This window comes from Argentina silus (genome assembly GCF_951799395.1).
Source record: "Argentina silus genome assembly, chromosome: 1".
Classification (NCBI taxonomy): Eukaryota; Metazoa; Chordata; class Actinopteri; order Argentiniformes; family Argentinidae; genus Argentina; species Argentina silus.
The window spans coordinates 8300710-8322179 of NC_139655.1; the positions used below are offsets into that span (position 1 = coordinate 8300710).

General features: G+C 47.1%; 1 protein-coding gene across 1 annotated transcript in view; it reads left to right on the plus strand.

Moving 5' to 3' along the window:
• Positions 1-21470, plus strand: part of zeb1b (zinc finger E-box binding homeobox 1b) — a 48119-nt gene that overhangs the window by 21464 nt on the left and 5185 nt on the right. Inside the window, exons 2-6 of the mRNA XM_083666766.1 lie at positions 11423-11575; positions 16864-17022; positions 18276-18478; positions 18999-19104; positions 19571-21237. Coding sequence (XP_083522892.1) covers positions 11423-11575; positions 16864-17022; positions 18276-18478; positions 18999-19104; positions 19571-21237 — 2288 coding nt within the window. The remainder of the gene's footprint in view (positions 1-11422; positions 11576-16863; positions 17023-18275; positions 18479-18998; positions 19105-19570; positions 21238-21470) is intronic.

The following is a 21470-nucleotide window of genomic DNA, read 5'->3' on the forward strand; positions in this document are numbered from 1 at the left end:
GGCAGCCTTTCGTTCCCTCTCTCTCTCTCTCTCTCTCTCTCTCTCTCTCTCTCTCTCTCTTTCTCTTTCTTTCTCCCTCTATTTATGTCCTTTCTGAGCACCTGGGAGGAAGCAGCTGGAGGTTGTGATTAAAGTGGTTGACGCCAAGCTAGCGTGTCATACGTCTCTCAGGTTTTGTTTTCTCGCTCAGGTCATATTGTTCGATGTTTAAGATTTGCTACTGTCTCCATCCCTAAGAGTGCAACTCATCAACCCAAAAATAAACATCTGGACTGGAGAGAATGAATAGGCCTCACTGAATGACCAAGAGGCATCAAAATCATCCAAAACACATCAGTGGCAGCCGTTGAAGATTAGGGGGGATTTATGAGCATGGCCTTTTTTCTATTAATAATACTAATATTCAACATGGAAGGTTTAGGAAATGGCATGGTACTCACCCTATATACCCATACCCATCATGAGGATGCTACAACCTAGCCTCCAAATTAAAGTTCATAAAGCAGGTGCACAGGAGGAGAGTTGTACATTAGGCTGTCATGGTGACAGTGACACATTAAATACCACCTTGCACACTCTTGCCTGCATCTAGCTGATCTGATCACCTGCACACACAGTTCATTTTCATAGCAGCCACATACAGCATCACTTTGCTCGTTCTAGAATTCCTTCTTGCGCTCTCCTCCTCTCACCTTTTCCTTTCCCCTGGGGACTTCCGTGTACGACAGCTGTCTGTGACCAGGCGCAAAAACCTCTCCACAATAAATCTTTATACCATAACCGCTACAATAACTGCTACACAGCCTACGTTGTCACCATATACAATAGTTCAGAAACTTCAATTAACACGCGTAACCTACCATTCCAGTCTATGTTTAAAATCAGTTCAAGCAACAAGCAGTTCAGCAGTTAGACCGCTGGGTCCCGGTGGCAATAAATTCATTGATTTGGAGGAGTTGCAATGTTGGATAGCCTTAGCCAGCTAGTAATAATAATTTCTTCAAAACGGTTCAACTTTTCTCTTTCTCTCTCTTTGAGTCATCTACTCACCATACTTTGTGCACGACCAGTGCTAGCTGTATCTTATGCTTTCAGTCCTAGATTAATTCTCTGATCCTTTGATTGGATGGGGAAGATGTTAGTTCCTACTGAAAGAGCTCTGATAGGTTGGAGAACATCCTCCAGAAGTCGTCATAATTACTGTGTAAGTCTATGGAAGGGGGTGAGAACCACAAGCCTCCTAGGTTTTGTGTTGAACTCAGTAGCCAGAGGAGGACGGAAAATAGCTGTCCTCCGGCTACACCATGGTGCTACCCTAGAAGTTGTTGTTGAGACTACTGTAGACCTTCATTGCAAAACAGTGTGTTTTAATCAGGTATTTGGTGACATGTGAATATATTATCCTCCCCTTCCTCCTCTAAGGAGCCTCCACTGAAAGACACCCATTCTTCCCCCTGTCAATCCAACCCCCAAAGGCTTTGTTCTGTCTTCATGTGCATTTCAGCCTGTGTATCCATGTAAACAAAGTGACTAAAACACAGCACATCAATATGGAGGACAGCGGGGCTTGCTTGCATGGATGAGCGGAGAGATGAATAATGTTAGCAGAGCATCGGTGTGTATCTCCCCTCCCCCTCTCCTCCTCTACTGTGTGTGTGTGTGTGTGTGTGTGTGTGTGTGTGTGTGTGTGTTTACAGTAAGGAGGATCAGTGCTAAAGCTGCCATCAATCACTCACCCTGGGCCTTTCAGCACACCACACACACACACACCTCGCAGCCTGCTGGGTTTATTAAAAGCCTGAGTGTGATCGCTGATCTGACGACACACACACACCACCAGCCAGAGCAGATAAACACGGCAGAGCTACAGTCATACACGGCAGCAGCCACCAGAGTTACAGATATACACTCTCCACGTCTCCCGGCATCAGTCATCCGTCACACTGGTATGACTAGGAGCAGTGCGTCCATCTCTGTGCATAGAAGGCTCTTTATTTCCTGTTCCTGTTGGCCCAGGAGTGCATCACAACCACAGAACAGGAAGGGCACTGTTCAGGGTCACATTACCCAATGGAATTCCCCCAACAGGGAAGTTCACGCCAAGGCTGAACAGAGACACCTCTCTGTTTGGACCCAAGCAGCCACCATGCTGAGCTCCTGATCTGGGACAGAGTATGTTGCATATTGAAAAAAAACAGCATTGTGATTGTATCAGTGTTGATATGAAGGCTAGCTAGTGCATCTGGGTGAGCTCCTGTGAGTTATGTTAGATGACGTCAGATGGGTGAGGCCTGTAAGTCCCAGTGCGAGGCTACCACGGCCCCACCCTGTTGGATGTTCAGAAGGCTCGCCTCGGTTCCCCTTTGAAGCCCAGTGAACACAACCCTCCTCCCTCAGAGCAGAGCAGGGCTCTCAGTCATTAGTGTTGGGAGCAGGGAATGAGAGATCTGTACCTATTGACTGCCCCTCGAGAGTGTCGATGCTTCTTTTCGATTTCTACAGAAAGGAGCTAATGGTCTTTCTGCCAGTCGTAACGATCCCACAGAACACACACACATACACACACACACACACACACACACACACACACACACACACACACACACACACACACACACACACACAGAAATAAATACACACATACACACACACACACACACACACACACACACACAGTCCAGCACTTCAGGGTGTAATGGATAAAAGGGAGCTTGTCAATACATCAATACCTGACGACATGGCTTACCTGCTAGCTCAGCCATTCTACCGTGTTCTCATCAGCACACCAGTAAGAGAGAGGTCTTATAAAACCGTTGTTGCTTTTAGTCATCATTCAATGTTGAGAAATGAGGGGTTTTAAATGTGTTAGTCATCCCTATAGACACCCATGGAGGGAAAAGTAGGTCTAGTCGCAGGAAGCACAGCACAATGCAGTGATCAAAGCCACTGTCAAGGGAAGCCTCGGCTACTCGACCTCGTCACTTTCTCTGTGCTCAGCCCCTCCAATCTCCCCCTCGCCTAGTTGAACAAGATGGATTTACAGAGCCGGCTGAGGGCTTTAAATGATGTCTGTCCTGGTCATTTAGCAGCAGTGTAACGAAGTGAACTGCTCCGAGTGACTGCTCCAGTGATCGCCCCTGGTGCTGCTGCTGTTGGGGCTGCTGGGGCTAGGGCTGGTGGGGCTGGGGCTGGGGCTGGGGCTGGGGCTGCTTAACCCTGCTTGATTGCCCAGGGAGGGGGCACTTAGCCTGGGGAGAGGGGTAGGGAGGTGAGGGCTGTGTGGTGACAAAAGGTCCTTTGTCAATAAAGGTTTATGGCATTAACCCTTTCCTTTTCTGGTTCTGCTATGAACAAGAGGCTAATGTGACATCAGAGCAGTAGCCTGAGGCATGGTGGAAGGGGCTGAGTTAGTGTCCAGGATGTTTGGCCATATTCATGTTGTGACAGAGGATTTGTCAGCTGTCGTTTAAATGAGACAATGCAATGCATTTTCTCAGACATAAATAAAGAAAGGCTCTCTGTGCTGTTTGAGCTGGTGTCAAAATGAGTAAAACAAGGCTGTCCACACAAATACTGTATGGTTGTGGTTTTATAGTTGTGCTGACCTGCTAATTCCTCTATTAAACTTGCTAGGGTTTGTAATATGAGATTTAGCCAACAAACAAAAAGTCACTTCTGCGTTAGTTTCCTCCTGTCGCAATTGTGTGTGTGCGTGTGTGCGTGTGTGTGTGTGTGTGTGTGTGTGTGTGTGTGTGTGTGTGTGTGTGTGTGTGTGTGTGTGTGTGTGTGAGCAGCTTGTCATCCTCTGGCCTGCAGGCTCTCCTCAGCAAGGCATCTGTCAGGCCGCCTGACTACAGCAGCACCACGGAGTCAACACCTGACCTTTACTGTGGAGCAGGGAACCAGAGAGACGGTCTACATAGACTGCCATTACTGCTGCCCATCATCCGGACACTCTGTGTGTGCTCTCCCTCTCCCCTCTCTCCCTCTCCCCTCTCTCTCTCTCCACTCTCTGCCTCTCTCTTCCTGACTATTTCTCTTTTGTCAGTTTTTCATCTCTCTCTCTCTCTCTCTCTCTCTCTCTCTCTGTCTCTCTCTCTCTCTCTCTCTCTCTCTCTCTGTCTCTCTCTCTCTCTCTCTCTCTCTCTCTCTCTCTCTCTCTCTCTCTCTGTCTCTCTCTCTCTCTCTCTCTCTCTGTCTCTCTCTCTCCCAGTCTCTGCCCATGCTTGACAGGGCACGGAGTCACAGACTCTGACTGTTTGTGACACTGCTTCCCTGGGGCAGCTCCCTGCACAGATGAACATTGTATCTGACAGGCCAGCTTTGTCTTTTTAAGTCATTAGCAGTTTCTTGGTGAATTCCCCCCTCCCTCCTTCCATCGCGCGCCCTGTCGCCTCTTGCTGCCTTCCTCCTCTCTTACCCTCCGTCTGTGTCCTCCATGGCAGGGAAGAGGGACGGTTGGGTATTTGAAATGGAAGTGATTTCAAATGGCTACTGTAGTAAGCAATATTCATCTTCTGACATCAAAGGTTTGCTGTCTAACTGCCCCGCTGATCTGCATTGTTAGCATTACATTACCTTTTGCCTACTCTTGTGAAATAAACAACCTGCTTTATTTGATTAGTGTGAGGATTATGACTGGACAGTGTGCTGTGGAGATACAAGACAATACTGATGACATTGGAGTTGTGGGTTTCAGTATGCGTGTTTGTGTACAGTTTGTTTCCAACGACCCAGGGTATCACACCTTCTTTCACAAAACCTGACGGTCAGTGAATATGATGACGGCCAGTGAATATGATGACCCCTATTGAACAGAGATGGGAAGGCTAGGTCAGACAGATGTAGTCCATGGAATTAAAATTCTATACCTCTTTTTCTCTTAGGTACTGGTCAATCCCACTCTACCTTCTCTGGTCAAGTAACAAGGATAATATGGGTTGGAATGTTCAGTCACCTGCTTCTAGAATGCTACAGCCGAGTGCGAAGTTCACTCTCAGGCACAGCTAAGGATTTAAGAAGTTAGTGTTCACGTTTGGGTTTGGATCCAAGCCAACGTAACATTAGGAACAGGGTACACAATAAGTACACAATAGACAAGAGGACTATGGAGCTAACTCTGTCCTTCATTGCTATCCTGGTAGTAGCATTACCTAACTCTTAGATGTAGAAGGAGCAGCAGTTTGTGCGTGCGTGCGTGCGTGTGCGTGTCTGTGTGTCTGTGTGTGTGTGAATGTGTGCTGATGCCACATTACATGCCTGGAAAGCCCCAGGAAGCAGCTCTATTAATAGCCTCTCGCTTCCAAGTGTCAGAACAAGACAAAAATGAAGGAATCAAAAGAAGAAAGACCATTACTGTTTAGTGTTCAGTGCCCCTGTCTGTCTAACTCAATGAGGTCTCACAGTGGAGATGACAACTGGACAATGTCTTCTGTCACCCCTGTGGGGCTCTGTGTGAAGGATTATAGTGGACACGTCCTGCTCTTCTAAAGTGTGTGGTGCCTCAGAGGTGTTGCAGTCAAATCTGTCCCCTGGGAGGGAACAAACTGAACAAACTTACCCAGGTGTGTGATAATTACATTTACATTTACATTTATGGCATTTAGCAGATGCCTTTATCCAAAGCGACTTACAACAAATACATTTGTTTAAGTGAGTGAATCATCTATACCTATATCAGCCATCATAATCTATCCATCAGTCACCATCAGTCATCATCCATCAGGCATGATAATGCCTTCCTGTGCTCTCACAATATAGTTGGATTGCTGTTTTTTGTTGTTGTGGTTTGGCTTTTTTCAGTAACTGCAGTCATCAGGCTTTTCTCCCTGACTGGGTGATTTTCTGGCTCTATGCAGGATCACAAATAATCAGTGTGTGTATTCAACCAAATATGTTCTTGTTGGAGAGACAAGAGGTACGAAAAGAGAGGAAGAGAGATAGGGAAAGCTCCAGAAAAAGAGGAGTAGAGAGAGGTGGAGGAGGAGGAAGTCAGGGGGGAGGTTGCTGGACCATGTCTGCATGTACTGTGCTTCCAAGAGGCTACAGCAGATGTTTCCTCCTCTTCTTCTATCTCAGCACTCTCACAGGCACCTTTATATATAGACTGGCTTTAGGTCTGAGAGCTCCGCCCGCTGCCTTCACTGTGGACCTGCTGGGTGTTGGGGACCTGGACAAGCACGTAGAGAGATGGCAGTGGGGGAGGTGGGGCCCTGGTCATGTGACTGTCCCATTTCCTGCAGCTTTTCCCTGCTGTGACGGACATGCTGTGATCATGTGATTTCTGATAGTGATGGAGAGCTTTTTACATACCAAGCATGCCTTTTAGAAGCTTTAGTGCTCAGCACACACACACACACTAACTTAAGCACTCAAACAATACTGCTTCGCTAGCGCTGTCCACTGAGGAAAACACACACACGTACGTACACACACGCACAAACACACACACGCGCAAACACAAACACACACACACACACACACACACACACACAGTCACACACACACACCCACACAGACACACCACACCTCCTGACTCACTTAGGTAAGCTGTTATTACCGTGCATGGGGTTGTCTCACCTCTAACGTAAACAGGCTGTGTGAGTGTAAACTCTCTGGCATAGGCATTACTGTGGAACGTGTGGGCTAGCGGTGCTAAGATCACACCCCTGGTCCCAACAGGCCACCTGGCCTTATTTAGAAGAACTCTGGAGAGCCAGCCGCAACTAGCTGAGGACAGAGGCTGTGTGTGTGTGTGTGTGTGTGTGTGTGTGTGTGTGTGTGTGTGTGTGTGTGTGTGTGTGTGTGTGTGTGTGTGTGTGTGTGTGGCTCATCAGAATGCTCATTAGCAACGGAATGATAATTCATCACTAGTACAGTCTGTTTTTTTCCTTTTTGAGGGATAGAGCAACCTGCCTGGGGGGTCTTTAAGGTATTTTATTTATTTATTTAATTTTTACTAATGATTTCATTATATTGTTTTATTACATGCAGTGTACAGTTTGCCGTCTTCACTTATAGTCAATATTAGTTTCTGTTATAAAAAAAAGCCTTTGCTTTGTATCTCTTACTGTAAGTTACTGGTCTTTCTACACATTTTTCAATACATATCATGTCTTGTCACACACATCTGGTGAACAATTAGGCCTACTTCGATGTCGTAGAGCCCTCAACAGACAGGAGATGACCTAGGTGTCTCATTAGCTTATATGCTAAGCCTAATTAGCATCATTAGGAAGACAAGAGCCTTTGTCTCATCTGAAGTGATGCATATGAAGAGCCCTTTCTGTAGGTTGGAGGTCTTTGATTTCAATCAATTTGATCAGATCTCCCTTGGTGTTCTTGTTATTATCATCCATGTTTCTTCTTTTTTAGGTTTGATATAAACTTAGAACAGTGAATCACAGTCATTTGATTCTGCTGGGGTGCTTTGTAGACATTAGACACAGTCTGGAATGTGTTGTGTAGTCATGGAAAGAGACTTGCTGCAGGATATGACTGTGCTCTTCTCTGAGTTGCCTGCTCTGCTCTGGTGAGGATACCTGTGGTGTTGGTGGGTGAGTGAACATGAGTCCGACTCTTGGTTGAGGACAGTCCCTTGGGAGCTTAGTGCCCTCTACAGCTGAGAGGAAGATGTGCACTGGAGCCTGACTAAGAGACAGGCTAGGTGCTAACAGTTCACATGGTGAAGTCATATTTTGGCCATAATTCTCAGCTACTGGAACCATTGTCTGCATTTGTGTTGGCTAGTTGTTTTTAAGACAGAAGTAAGAGGGTGCTGGATAACAATTGCTGAAACAATCATGTGGTCCCATGCTGCTGTGGTGACCTTCTTGACTATGTGGAGTGGTATTGTTTTTAACAATCCAAAGCATTGCCTCAAGTACAGTATGAGGCACCTCACCTTGAGACGGCATACTTGAGGTTTTCAATGGCTTTGCTTTTGTTACAGTTTGGTTTGTTGTTTTCTCGTGGTTGGTTCCTTGAGAAAAGCGAAGTGCAGGGCTACAGCAGCAGACTCTGTGACGGCACGGTTTGTTCTCTTTGAGGATGCCTGTGGTATTTTGCCAGCGCGGCCTGTGTCAGATAAGTGGTGTACCTCAGCGACAGTGTGTTCCGGGGTTAAATATAGAGCCAATGTGAGACGGCTGCACAATCACGGCTGCTGCAGGATGTAACCTCTCTAATCACACACTCAACACAACAACAAAGGACCCTGAACGCAGCTCACTGGAAGATGAATGTAAAGGATTAGCAGTGAAAGCACACCCTCAGATCTGTCTCATTAAGGCCCAAACACAGGGAAAGTGTTTTGGTTGGACATTCCAAGCATATTTTTTACACCAAGGTATGGGTCGTTGGCTCTGCTGCTGAACAGTGCATTAAACCAAAGGCTTTCTATAGTCCTGTTAGGTGTTGGTCTCTTACACTGATTTTAAATGTGTGTGCTCAGTTCTCCATAGGATGATACAAGTCACCCATAAGACAAAAGCTATTTAAACTGAAAAGGAATCTGTGACGTAACATCAGATCAGACAGATCATAGAATAGCCTACATGTTAAAGTGATCCTTCTTAAACGGGGTTAGGCTACAGGGGCCAGTGTCTGGGTGCCAGAGCGTGATGATCCCTCAGGGATAGTCCTGTTCCCATTTCAGAGGCATTTATTGATGCAGCTCGGCAGGTGTCACAACATGGTTTTTAACTACCGGAGGGGATCTTTAGTATGGGCATGGGCCGCCACTGTCTTTAAATAGGCGTTTCACAGAATGAATTTGGGCTTTGATACACTGAGCAGGGTTTGTGTGGTTCTGGTTCTGTGCCTCACTGGTGGCAAGAGTTCTGAGAACGTTGCGTAACAGTTGGTGAGTGGACAGACAGCACTACATTGCTTCGCTCCTTGAGTGGCCTTCACTTCACCACCACCATGCACAAAGTACACCAACCTATGCATTGTGACCAGAGTGCTTGATGTATTTCCAGGTAAGCTGTGGACTATTGGTTCAAGTAGAGTGATTGTCTCAGTGGAACGCCTTACAACTTGTTTTGTATCAATAGGATACAGAGACGGTTACAGTAAAGACTAATAGGATAATGTAACTACTAGGACTAATGTAATAATGAATAACAGTGTAATAATGGATTGCTTGTACTCCATAGTGCCTTTCCAGGTGCTCCAAACCCTATACACAGTATGTTTCTCCTCCTAGATGAGTTGGAACACCTTGTTGTCTGTTAGCGCACTAGTGCCAATGAACACAGCTGTCTAAACTTTCCACAGGTCAGGCAGGAGAGACCTCACTCTTTGTTTTCACAAGGTGCTACTCCTACACTCTAATAGGCTAATAATGGTGAGTGTCTGTCTGTCTGTCCATCCCTTACTCTGCTCTGAGGCTAAATGTGAGGTTAGCCGTGTCTAGCGTTTCCATTGACAAGTTGGAAACCTCACTGTGTTCTTCCATCTGCTATATGTATTGATGTGCATTATATGGCTTGCTGTTTGTAATTTCTGACACCTCAATGACTAAACAGTCAATCTGGCATTTAAGGAATGCCTCTTGGCTCAGAGTGAAGAGTCATTCACTTCTGCTACTCCTGCACAGGGGTCTATACATCACCTGGGTGAGCCTGACAGCAGAGGGGGGATGGAGAGAGAGAAAGAGAGAGAGGGGGGCGGGGGGGGGGGGGGGGGACTGTGGATGATAGGCAAGGAGATTAGTCTCCTGGTGATATTGTTGCTGTGGAACTCTGCAGATGCGGAGCAGTGCTGGGCGTGTGAACACACACCAAATAACACAGAGACACACATTTACTGCACACCCCCTCTTCCTGAACTGTGTGTGCCTATGGGGAGGGGAGTCTGTGAATATCAACCAGGTGTGCACCATGCAGAAACGTCTCCACGATTCTCTGGGCTGCAGAACAATTCTCATTGATTGAAACAGAAGATCATGATTCCCCAGCTATAGGCTCCTGACAAAAACATGATCATCCCCTGTGCTCCAGAGGGAGGGAGAGAGGGAGGGGGGAGTTGGGGGGGTGTGGGTGTGGGTGTGTGATGTATGATAGAGTGCAGAGAGAGCTGCGTTTCAGTGCCGCAGCCCGAGCCCTCTGCTGACTGGGCGCCTCTCAGAGGAGAATTGATTTGGCCTGAGAGAGGCTCTGTACTCTGGGCTGTGGAACAAAACGATGGAGGGAGAGAGAGGAATGCCAGGGTTACCACAGGTGGAATGGAGGGAGATGGAGAAACAGGTTGAAATGAAAAGAAAGAAGAGGCGAGAGGCAGTGCAATCTCACCCCTGTCTGTAACACACACACACACACACACACACACACACACACACACACAGGCACACACACACACACACACACACACACACACACACACACACACACACACACACACACACACACACACACACACACTGCTGCAGACAGTCAGGATAATTTACTCCTCTAATTATCACCACTGTAGGCTCTCAAGCGCCCTCATCCCATAACACATTAGGGTCATGCCATAGGCTACAGACACATAGAAGGTGTGTGTGTGTGTGTGTGTGTGTGTGTGTGTGTGTGTGTGTGTGTGTGTGTGTGTGTGTGTGTGTGTGTGTGTGTGTGTGTGTGTGTGTGTGTGTGTGTGTGTGTGTGTGTGTGTGTGTGTGTGTGGGGAGAGTTGGGATCAAGGTTTAACCATGAAGGCAGCCAGCCTTGGAATAGTTTTTAGCAAGGTTTGTTTCTCCAGCACTTGCACATTACCTCCTGAAGCCTACAGTAGTCGTAGATGAAAGCCTCTCATATCATCCCTGCATCTGTCTTAAGGAGCACTACCTCAAAGGATCTGTAGGCGTAGACAAGTAGGCCTACTCAAAATGAATATGGTCGATGATAGGGTTCCTATGTTCCAGCAATCAATTGCTCCGTCTACAGAGCAGGTTATACATGAGTCGCTCTCTCAAGCAGCATTAGGCTAGACACACTTAGAACACTTTGTTCTTCTGTAGTATTAATGCATGTCAGTGAGCTAGCGCCTCCCTGTACACCTTGTAATAAGGCTTGTCACACAGAATGGATCCAATGTCTCTTATCTCCTATTCCCTTGTGCAAACAAGGCTGCTGCTGGGTGCCGCTTGGAGAAAGAAAGGTTGATGTTAGAGGGATGGATTGAGAAAAATAATTGTTTTCCTAGTTGAAAGACTCCATTAATATGTACTCTATGTCCTGGGTTGATGGTGAAAGCATGGATGTTCTCATTTTCTGAGAGGACTGATTTTGGCTCTAACTGTGGAATTAGTCCATGTCATACAATTTGCTCCTAATGTCCCATCCAACATGTTTGATGGTCCTCCAAGCCCATTGTTTTAGAGTGAGTATAAGGAATATTTGGTCAGCCTCGCTAAGCTCCCTCCTCTCTCTCTCCTGTGCAGTCACAAACTACAGCAATGTGGCAGAGCCAACGTCTGACTCAGATGACGAGGACAAGCTGCACATCGTGGAGGAGGAGGGCAGCCTGCCAGACGGGGCTGACTGTGACAGTAACGTCCCCTCTGAGGACCACAACGGGGACCACTGGGATGAAGGTGAGTCCCGCCCCACAACACACACACACACACACACACACACACACACACACACACACACACACACACACACACACACACACACACACAATCAAAGATCATACTTTGCAGAGGCAGTACAGGATTGGATTACCTCCTCTTTGCTCTCTGTTTTCACCACTTCCATTGGATTTTTCCATATGTTCTTTTCAATGGTTTTGTGTTTTACCACCAACCAAACCAAAGGGAATACCTTTTTCCATTCATTTGGAAAAGGAACCTGTTTCAAAGCGAATCATTGGAACACGTAGTCACGGTTGTGTCTTTGGGGGTACTTGGTGGAGCAGCCCAATAAGAGAGAGCTGATATTGCAACAGGAGGGTTCAGCGAGCAGCTCTGAATATATGAGAGCAATTAACTGTCCTCCTGTGGTGCCGTTGGTGGGGCGACTGCCCAAATATCACAACGAGCCTAGCAGGACACTCAGCTAGCAGTCCTGCCTGCAGTGTAATTCAGCTTTTCCTGCGATTGTATCATCTCAAGGTGATGCTGCCTTGCATTGAGCTTGTAAAGGTGAAATCAGTTTTTTTTTCTAGATCTGTACACACAGGAGTAGGCTTGGCTTCGGGGTGTGAGAGACAGTGAAAGGAAACAGGTACTACAGGCTGCAGAGTTCAAACTAAGGCAGGAAGTGTGATATTTAAACAGGACAATGCTACCAGGGCAGAGACCTTCGTGATTGAAAATAGCACGGTGACAAAAGGCCAGTTGAAAGCTTAATGTGACTGGTGGGCATTAGAGGGACACACTGAACTGAGTTTTACCTCACGCCACGTGGAAGTGACATCACCGTCCGCCCTCCCTCTCAGGAAGAGCTGATGTCACGTCCCCAATCACAACAATGTGAGGTGTTAAAGGATGTGGACGTTTCAACAGTGGTCCAAGGCCATGGCTGAGAGGGAGGGCGGACGGTGATGTCACTTCCACGTGGCGTGAGGTAAAACTCAGTTCAGTGTGTCCCTCTAGTGAGCTCATGCTGGGCTCCTGCCAAGTGTGTAGTGTACATGTAATGTAACAAGACGCTTTGATGGTACATGTCATTCACAGGTTTGTTGATTTTGGAGTGTTGCTGTTCTGTTGTTGGCTCAGCTTGTGTTAATTAAGACATGGAGGGCGTGGAGTGACTGATGTTTTGATTTGTGCTTAGTAAGCATGGTGACTATGAAGGAGAATGGACTAAATTATCAGTGTATCCCCTTGTTTAAAAATATGTGTTTCTTTATCAGTTTTTGTTTTTTTGTGGAGTGTGAGGCAGTTTCACTGTTGTTCCCACACACCTAGTCCAGGCCTACCCCCCAGATTCTGCTGTCATTTTCATCACCATCATCCCAAGTACACCCCTCTCCATCTGCATGTTCTCTCATAAAGGGAAAGTTGGGGAAGAATAATGTAAATGGTTTTGGCCAGGCTTTGTGAACATTAAACACTTCAAGAGTTATACTTAAATGGCCCAGAGAGATGGCAGCTCTCCAGAGTTATGCCTGATCAGGCACTTTCCCCTCCCTCCCTCCTTCCCTCCCTCCCTCCCTCCCTCCCTCACTCACTCCCCCTCTTCCACCATCTACCTCCCTCCCTCCCTCTCTCTCTCTCTCTCTTTTTTTTCTCTCTCTGTTGTTGCCGGTGTGGCTGAGGTATTAGACAACATTAGCTCTGTCACTGTACGGAACTGGACTGATGAAACATAATGCAAGCGGCAGCCCTGTTTCACAAAACAAACCCAGCTCTCCACACTCCTCTCTTCCCCTGTCGTCATCCGTTTCATCCCCCACTGCTGGAAAACAGTTGTCGGCGTACCGTTGAAAAGCAGCCACCCAATAATCCTGTCTTCACTGTGGCCCTCTCAAATGAAAGCCCTGGTGCCAGCTTTCCTCCGCCTTCGTGAGGAGAAAAAGAGAGGTGGTTTTCAGTGTACTGCATCCTCTTATCCCCTCATCCTCCCTCCTCCCCACCCTCTTTTATGAATCCTCCTTCCTGATTATATGGTATCAAAGCCCCCCTGCTCACTGTCATTACTCATTTACTCCTAAATGAATATCAGCTGTAGTAGCAGCATACTGGGTAGTGAGCCACAGCACGCCCACCACTGTGCATAGACTGACTGACACCTGAAGAGGGGAAAGTATTGAAAAAGGATCTTGTTCATAATCGCTAAATTATAGATTGTGATTTCTTCTCAGAAAAGGGGCTGGATAGAGAGAGGCTAGGCTGTGGTAACTAATCCATTCATTTTATGTCAGCTGAGTTACAGGGTCAGCTTTAACTGACTTGAATTACAGTCAGGGGGGCTTTTTACCCTGCTGTGCAATTTGTGGGCTAAGCAGCTATGGTATGGTATGCACTATAGCAACAGCACAGTAGTTGTGAATCATTGGCGCACATTCCTTTTATCTGATTACAATCAACCATCTTACATAATGTGCTCTCGTTCTTTTGAAATGGGCCGGGCAATATCCTGAAGATGGGTCTTAATACAACTTTGAATAGACCTTGTGCAGATGATAGCTACAGCAGGAGTCCAGGACACTTGGGAGCAAATACATTCCTGTAGGGCTTAAGTCATGAGATGTGCAGTAAGTTAAGACACCCTGGAAGCCTCCGCACCACAGGAAAGGGAAATCAATGGAACCCTGGGAAAGTTGTATAGAGGACCCTCAGGGAATGCCAGTGTATGATTGCACTGAGCACAAGTTAAGTAAATCATCCAAGCCTCTACACTACAGTTTGGAAATACCTCACATTTGTCCTACAAGACAGGCTTACTTCCTGTTGTTTCAAGATTACTTTAATGCTGAACTAGGCTTGTGCAAGCCTATTACTGTTTGTATGAATCCCTATCTCGGACATTTGGTTATGCCCTGATAGAGGATACCTAGGGGCAGGATGCACAACCGCAGGAAGTAGGGTTCAAAGGTCACCCAGACAGGAAATGCTGATGTTGCTGCCTTACATAGTATCCATGGGATACCATTGTATCAGATTACAGTGTGGGTGGTCTGGAGATTTTTACCATGCATAAGCAAGTATGTAGTAGAGAGGTTTTTCCTCAAGATAAAAACTCTCAAAAGGTATATATTACATAATCTATTTAGAAGAATCTTTTCTACGGTCCAACAGAGCCTTTATGTCTGTACAGGTTTTCTACCCGTGCACCAGAGCATTCACATCCATGCACCATCACATGTTTATCAGCCCTCTGCCTAGGTTGTGTGTGTGGGACTCAGGGGGGAGGGATAGGCTGTTACTGTACATTACTGAGATCCAAAGTGAATAGATGGTGACATGGCTGACAGATCGGTTCTGTTCAAGCCTCATAACCTTTCCTCACTGACTTTTCCTCATTTGACTTTTCTGTCTTTTGTATTTCTCCCTCCATAACGTGTGTCCCTGTTAACATAGCTCTACTCAACCCATTTCATAGCCACAGCCTTGAGAAAGACGACACAAGAACTGCAGGGAAAGTGGTTTTAACAGTGAAGCACTCTTAGGGTGCTTCTTGAGGGGAGCAGAGTGATCCTCTGAGGTCATGGGAAGAAAAGCTGTGGCTTAATATGAGAGTTAGGCACTCATCTGTTTCTCCCCCTCCATTTTATACCAGGGATGAATATAATCCTGCAATCAGGCTTTCTCAGCACCTGGTGCTAGCTCTCTCTCTCACACTCTCTCTCTCCCTGGGTCTCTCTCATACAGTCACAGTCGGTTGGTCACACTCTCTCTCTGTCTCTCTCTGTCTGTCTCTCTCTCTTTCTCTCTCTCTCTCTCTCACCCTCTCACTTTCTTTCTGCTCAATCTCTTTCTGTTTCACACACTTTCTTTCACTCTCTCCCCCTCTCCCTGGTTTGCTGTGATGTGGGTGGAGGAGGTTCTGCTGAAAGTGTTTAATAACCATGGTAACCGGTGACTGTGTGTACTGACTGTATCATTGGCGTCAGGGCTGTGTGTGTATGTGTGTGCGGAACCGTCCTCACAGCGTGTCTCATCGCTGTGTTATAGAGCACAGGAGAGCCAGGGCCGGGCCCTGTTAAGGAGTGCTGGTATTTACTGGGCCTGGGTGAGTCATGGAGTGGACTGTATGTATGTTCCCCTTTCACAGGAACACACAGCTGGGGCTTACTGTCAGACCTAGCACGCACGCAAACCTCAAATGAACACAGGACTAGTAGAATTCCCCCCTAAAACAGCTGCTTGGTAAACACTAACCGATTCTAAGTGTAGTTTCTCTCAGTGAGGTTAACTATATAGTTAGCTGTTTTACAGTATCATATAATTATTTCCCTAGCATTAAAAAAATATTAGGTTTATTCATACAGCATGTTCATAAAGGCATTAAGTTTAATTTGTTTTTGATATGCTAGACTTAGTTCCGGTATGTGCTTCAGGAAGCTCAGAGAACCTGCGGAAGCTTTCTACATTCTAACAGCTATCCTCAGGTTACCTTTCCCTTTAATTAGCTCTCATTAGTGTACCAACATTGGCTAATGTAATGAGGAGGGAAAACTATGCTCCAATATAAAATATCTAATTATATCTAATGTTAAGCATGGTTTGAAGGTTGTTTTAGCAGAGAGGTGATTGATTTAATTTCTGAGGGGTTTGAAGAAGGCAATAAGGCTTTTGCTGTACATGCATATTAGCTTGCTAAGAGCACTGTATTGGGAGTCTCTGTTTGTTCTGAGGATACACAGTTAAGTAGAGGCTGGTGGAGGTAGAAATTGGAGGACGGGCTCATTGTAATGCATGGAATGGAATTAGGGATGGTATCAAAACAATGCATGGAATGGAAATAGGAATGGTGTCAAAACAATGCATGGAATGGAATAAAGAATTCATTCCATTCATTACAATGAGCCTGTCCTCCGATTTCTACCTCCACCAGCCTCCACTGATTTAAATACACTCACCTCCCCACCAGATGCTGTCTTTCACTGTGTGTTCAGTGTCTTACAGTTTTAACTTGGATTCATTTTACATACATGGATTCATATCATACTACACACAAAGACACTAAGCTTCCATGTTGCAAAGCTTTGCTATTTCTTTAGGGGCTTATTGAGAAGCAGCGTAATCACTAATGAATATACAGTACTACTGCTCAGCCTTAACCATGTGTGTGTGTGTGTGTGTGTGTGTGTGTGTGTGTGTGTGTGTGTGTGTGTGTGTGTGTGTGTGTGGTGTGTGTGTGTGTGAATGTGTGTGAATGTGTGTGTGCGTGCGTGCGTGCGTGTGTGTGTGTGCGTGCGTGTGTGTGGCAGTGAGGGAGGAGTGTGGCTCTGACGTGGAGGACGATGGGAGCACAGACGCCCTGGTGGAGGAGATGCTACAGCAGGGGGACACAGCCATCATCTACCCTGAGGCCCCAGAGGATGAGCCACGCCAGGGAACCCCAGAGGCCAGCGGCCATGACGAGAACGGTACAACACACCTTCACATGTACACTAGCACAAGCTTGATAAAGTCACCACCACTCCCTGCTAATTAGCACAAGCTAATGATAACTAGCACTACATAGATATAGATGTGACATCTATCTCATTCTCTCTCTCTCTCTCTCTCTCTCTCTCTCTCTCTCTCTCTCTCTCTCTCTCTCTCTCTCTCTCTCTCTCTCTCTCTTCCTTTCTCTTAAACTGAAACACCTCACTCAACTCACCCCCTTTCATTAGCCACAGCACAGCTCATTGTCAGTCCTTCCCTTCATGTATTTTTGGTAATACACCTCAGGGACTGCAGGTTTTACGCCTCCGGCACAGTGTTTAGACTTCCTTCCCTCTCCCCTTAGGTGTAAACCCCACCCCATTAACACAGCACTCTAACATCATTAACACACACCAATTTGTGACTGGACATAAAGGGGTCTTTATGGCTTAAGGGGTTTTGGCTTTTACCTGTTGCCAAATGGGGTGGGGGGTGGGGGAATAGAAAATAAATGGTAACACCTGAGCTAATTTCTCACATCTGTGTGAGTGATGACTCACAGGTACCTGGGTGATAATGTGTGTGTGTTCACATCCTGAGAGCTTCACCTGGCCAGCAGGGCACTTAATACATCACCTGTTAACAGGTAATACTTTACCTGTGTGTGACCCAGTGGAGCAGAAAACCCTGGGAAACTGAGGTCTTATATACCAACCTGGGTTTGTGTTATTTGCACTTTTATTTTGTTTATATTTAACCTTTATTTACCCAGCTGGGTCAGTTAAGTTTAAACATTTTTACAAATACTTGCACTGCATTCAGTGGTTTCAACATGCTTTTATGGATAGTCCTGGCATTTCTTTTCAAACCTTTTTTCAATAAGCATGAAACAATTGTGATTTCAGAAGCATGTGTTCTTGTTGTTGTACCTGAAGTGTCATGAATTGCACTTTTCTAACCCTGTGGTTGATTATTCTTATTTCATTGAATAACAAATGTTATTATTGTTGATGAGGGTTAGAGACACTTTTCCACGTTGTATCTATCTGGCTCCTCTGTGGGTCTCTTGGAGGAGTGGCTGGTGAAATAACTGGCTTCTGTGGCTGTCAATCAACCACATCAAATGGTCCTCTCTGGTGACCCTGTGATTACTCTTTGGACAGCCCCTTCTACTCTCTCACTCACACACACACACATGTACACGCTCCCTCTCTCACACACACACGTGCTCTTTCTCTCTACCTCCACCTAGGCACTCCAGACGCGTTCTCCCAGCTCCTCACCTGTCCCTACTGCGCCAGGGGCTACAAACGCTACACGTCCCTGAAGGAGCACATCAAGTACCGCCACGAGAAGAGCGAGGACAACTTCAGCTGCTCCCAGTGCAGTTACACCTTCGCCTATCGCACACAGCTGGAGAGGCACATGACAGCCCACAAGGCCGGCCGAGACCAGGTACACACACACACACACACACACACACACACACACACACACACACACACACACACACACACACACACACACACACACACACACACATAGACCTTCTTTGTTATTACATTGTAATACATTGAGTCAGGTGCATAGGGGACTGTCTGTGTGTCTGACCCTAATGTGTTACGGGATGAGGGCGCTTGGAGAGCAGTTACATGGTGTAAAAGCACATGTGTTGGTCAATACCATGGCTCTTTTTGGTCAGACTTTACTCTTTGTTGCACCTATACCTGTGTAGTAACTCTGTAATTACTCTGGTAACAACACTGTATTAACATGCTGTTACATAGTATGATAGTAATTGCAGAGTAATAGAGTAGACTGCTTTGTTTTATAACATGATCCATCCAATATCTTTAGATTGGACTTTTGTAATTGTTAAAGGGTGCTGTTCTGTGAAATCAAACAAGTGCAAAGTGCATGTTCAGTGTGTGTGTGACTGAACACTCCCTCCCCCTTCTCTCCCATTGTCTGACAGAGGCACGTGACACAGTCGGGGGGCAACCGCAAATTCAAGTGCACTGAATGTGGAAAAGCATTTAAGTACAAGCACCACCTGAAGGAGCACCTACGCATCCACAGCGGTGAGTGGACCCCACTGTCACCATGGCAACATGTGTGTGTGTGTGTGTGTGTGTGTGTGTGTGTGTGTGTGTGTGTGTGTGTGTGTGTGTGTGTGTGTGGTATGTGTACATGCGTTTGTGTCCTGTATGTGGAAACAGGGCTTGAGTACTGAGGTGATTCACAGCTTTGAGTCTCTACTGGCCACATCATCCAGATGTTTCAGTCTCCATCCAACAAATATTTATGTTCAGTAATTCTCTGTATTTACATTATATATGTCCTTGATTGTGTTTCAGAGCATTGTGCTCTGTCCTAATGTGCCATAATTGTGTTTCTTTTGGCACTATGGATGGCAATTAGAGTCTATTTCCCAATAGTGCCATTACCTCATGTTTAAGCATCATTGAACTGCATTAGAGCTCTTTTCCTGCGAGACTTGTTCGTTCAGCTCTGTTTCTAATGGAGGTCTTGCCTGTGTGCTTACAGGAGAGAAGCCATACGAGTGCTCCAACTGCAAGAAGCGCTTCTCCCACTCAGGCTCGTACAGCTCTCACATCAGCAGTAAGAAGTGCATCAGTGTCATCTCCGTCAACGGGCGACCCCGTTCGGGTGGCAAGGCCTCCCAGTGCCCGTCCCCCGCCATGCCCGCCTCGCCCTCCACCCGCACCCAGATCCGGGACAAGCTGGATCATGGCAAGCCCCTGCAGGAACAGCTGCCTGTCAACCAGATCAAGAGCGAGCCGGTGGACTATGAGTACAAACCTATGGTGGTGGCTACTGCAGGGGTGAACGGCGTGCTTAACGGTGGGGCAACGGCCCCCCTACAGGGCGCGGTGCAGGCGGTGGTACTGCCCACGGTGGGCCTGGTGTCGCCCATCAGCATTAACTTGGCAGACCTACAGAATGTCCTCAAGATGGCGGTGGATGACAACATGATCCGTCAAGTCCTGGAGAATAATGCCAAGGGGCAGGTGGGCATGGGGACACTGTACCCCCAGCAGCAGCTCATCTCAGCCATCAGTCTACCCATCATGGGTCAGGACGGCAACGCCAAGATCATTATAAACTACAGCCTGGACCCCTCCCAGATCCAGACCCAGCTGACAGCCCAGAACCTAAAGAAGGAGCCCCAGCCCTCAGCACCAGCCCAGACCCAGGTCACCACAGAGCCCAGCAAGGCCCAGAAACTCCCAGAGGACCTCACAGTCAGGACATCGAAGAGTAAAGAGGCCAAGAACGAGGAGAAGACCACTAACACCTGTCTGCTCTGTGACGACTGCCCCGGGGGTCTGGACGCCCTCCACACACTCAAGCACTGTAAGAAAGAGGCCCTAAGGATCAACGGGACGGGCCTTGACAAATCAGAGACCACCATCTCCTCCTTGCTGTCTGATGGAGATCTGTGCTCCAACCAGCCCAAAAACCTCCTGTCTCTCCTCAAGGCCTACTTTGCCTTAAACGCTGAGCCCACCAATGAGGAGCTCACCAAGATCTCCGACTCAGTCAGCCTGCCCTCCCATGTGGTCAAGAAATGGTTTGACAAGATGCAGGCAGGGCAGATATCACTGGGGGCCCCAACGCCTCCATCTGAAGAGGAGGGGTCAGTATCCCCAGTCCCAGTGACTGACCACGACACTGAGGGCCCCATCGTAACACAGGTCAGCGCGGCCAAGGCCACCTCAGTGGAGGTCAACGGCTCCGAGAGCCCCCCGGCCTCCCACTTACCACTAAACCTGACCGCCGGGGGACCTGTCCCAGCCAAACCCCCCCAGAGCACTGAGGGACCCCTGGACCTGTCGCTACCAAAGCCCACCAGAGAGGAGAGAAAAGCCAGCCTTTACACCACCGGAGCTTCCTTCCATCAGGACGAGCCCCTGAACTTGACTTGCACAAAGAAAGAGTCCCTGGGCCAGGGCAGCCCCATGTCCCTCTACATCAGCCCACCAAGTGCCAACCCCATCAACATCATGACCACTCAGCTGCCCACCATCGTGGCCATGACTGATCAGACCCGTGTGCAATGCTTGCGGGCTCTCAACACCAACAATCAGACTATCCTCATCCCTCAGCTGGCCTACACCTATACCACTACAGCTAGCAGCCCTGCAGGGACAGAGACACATGAGAAGACTGTGCACCTCAACGTCATCAAGGTTGGTGGGCAAGTCATCTGTAATATACAGTACTTCCATTATGTGGCATTCTCAATATGAACTTGTTTGTCAGTTAGAGAAGTTTTCCTGTGTATAAAAACATGTTTGAATTGTTGATATTGCATGTGCACTGAGGCGAGTTTTGCCAGTGTTTCATGCTTAGTCTCTCCTCTGGTATTCTGCTTGTTACTCAATTACTATTTGGCTGTCCTTTAGCAAGAGAGGGAGGATCT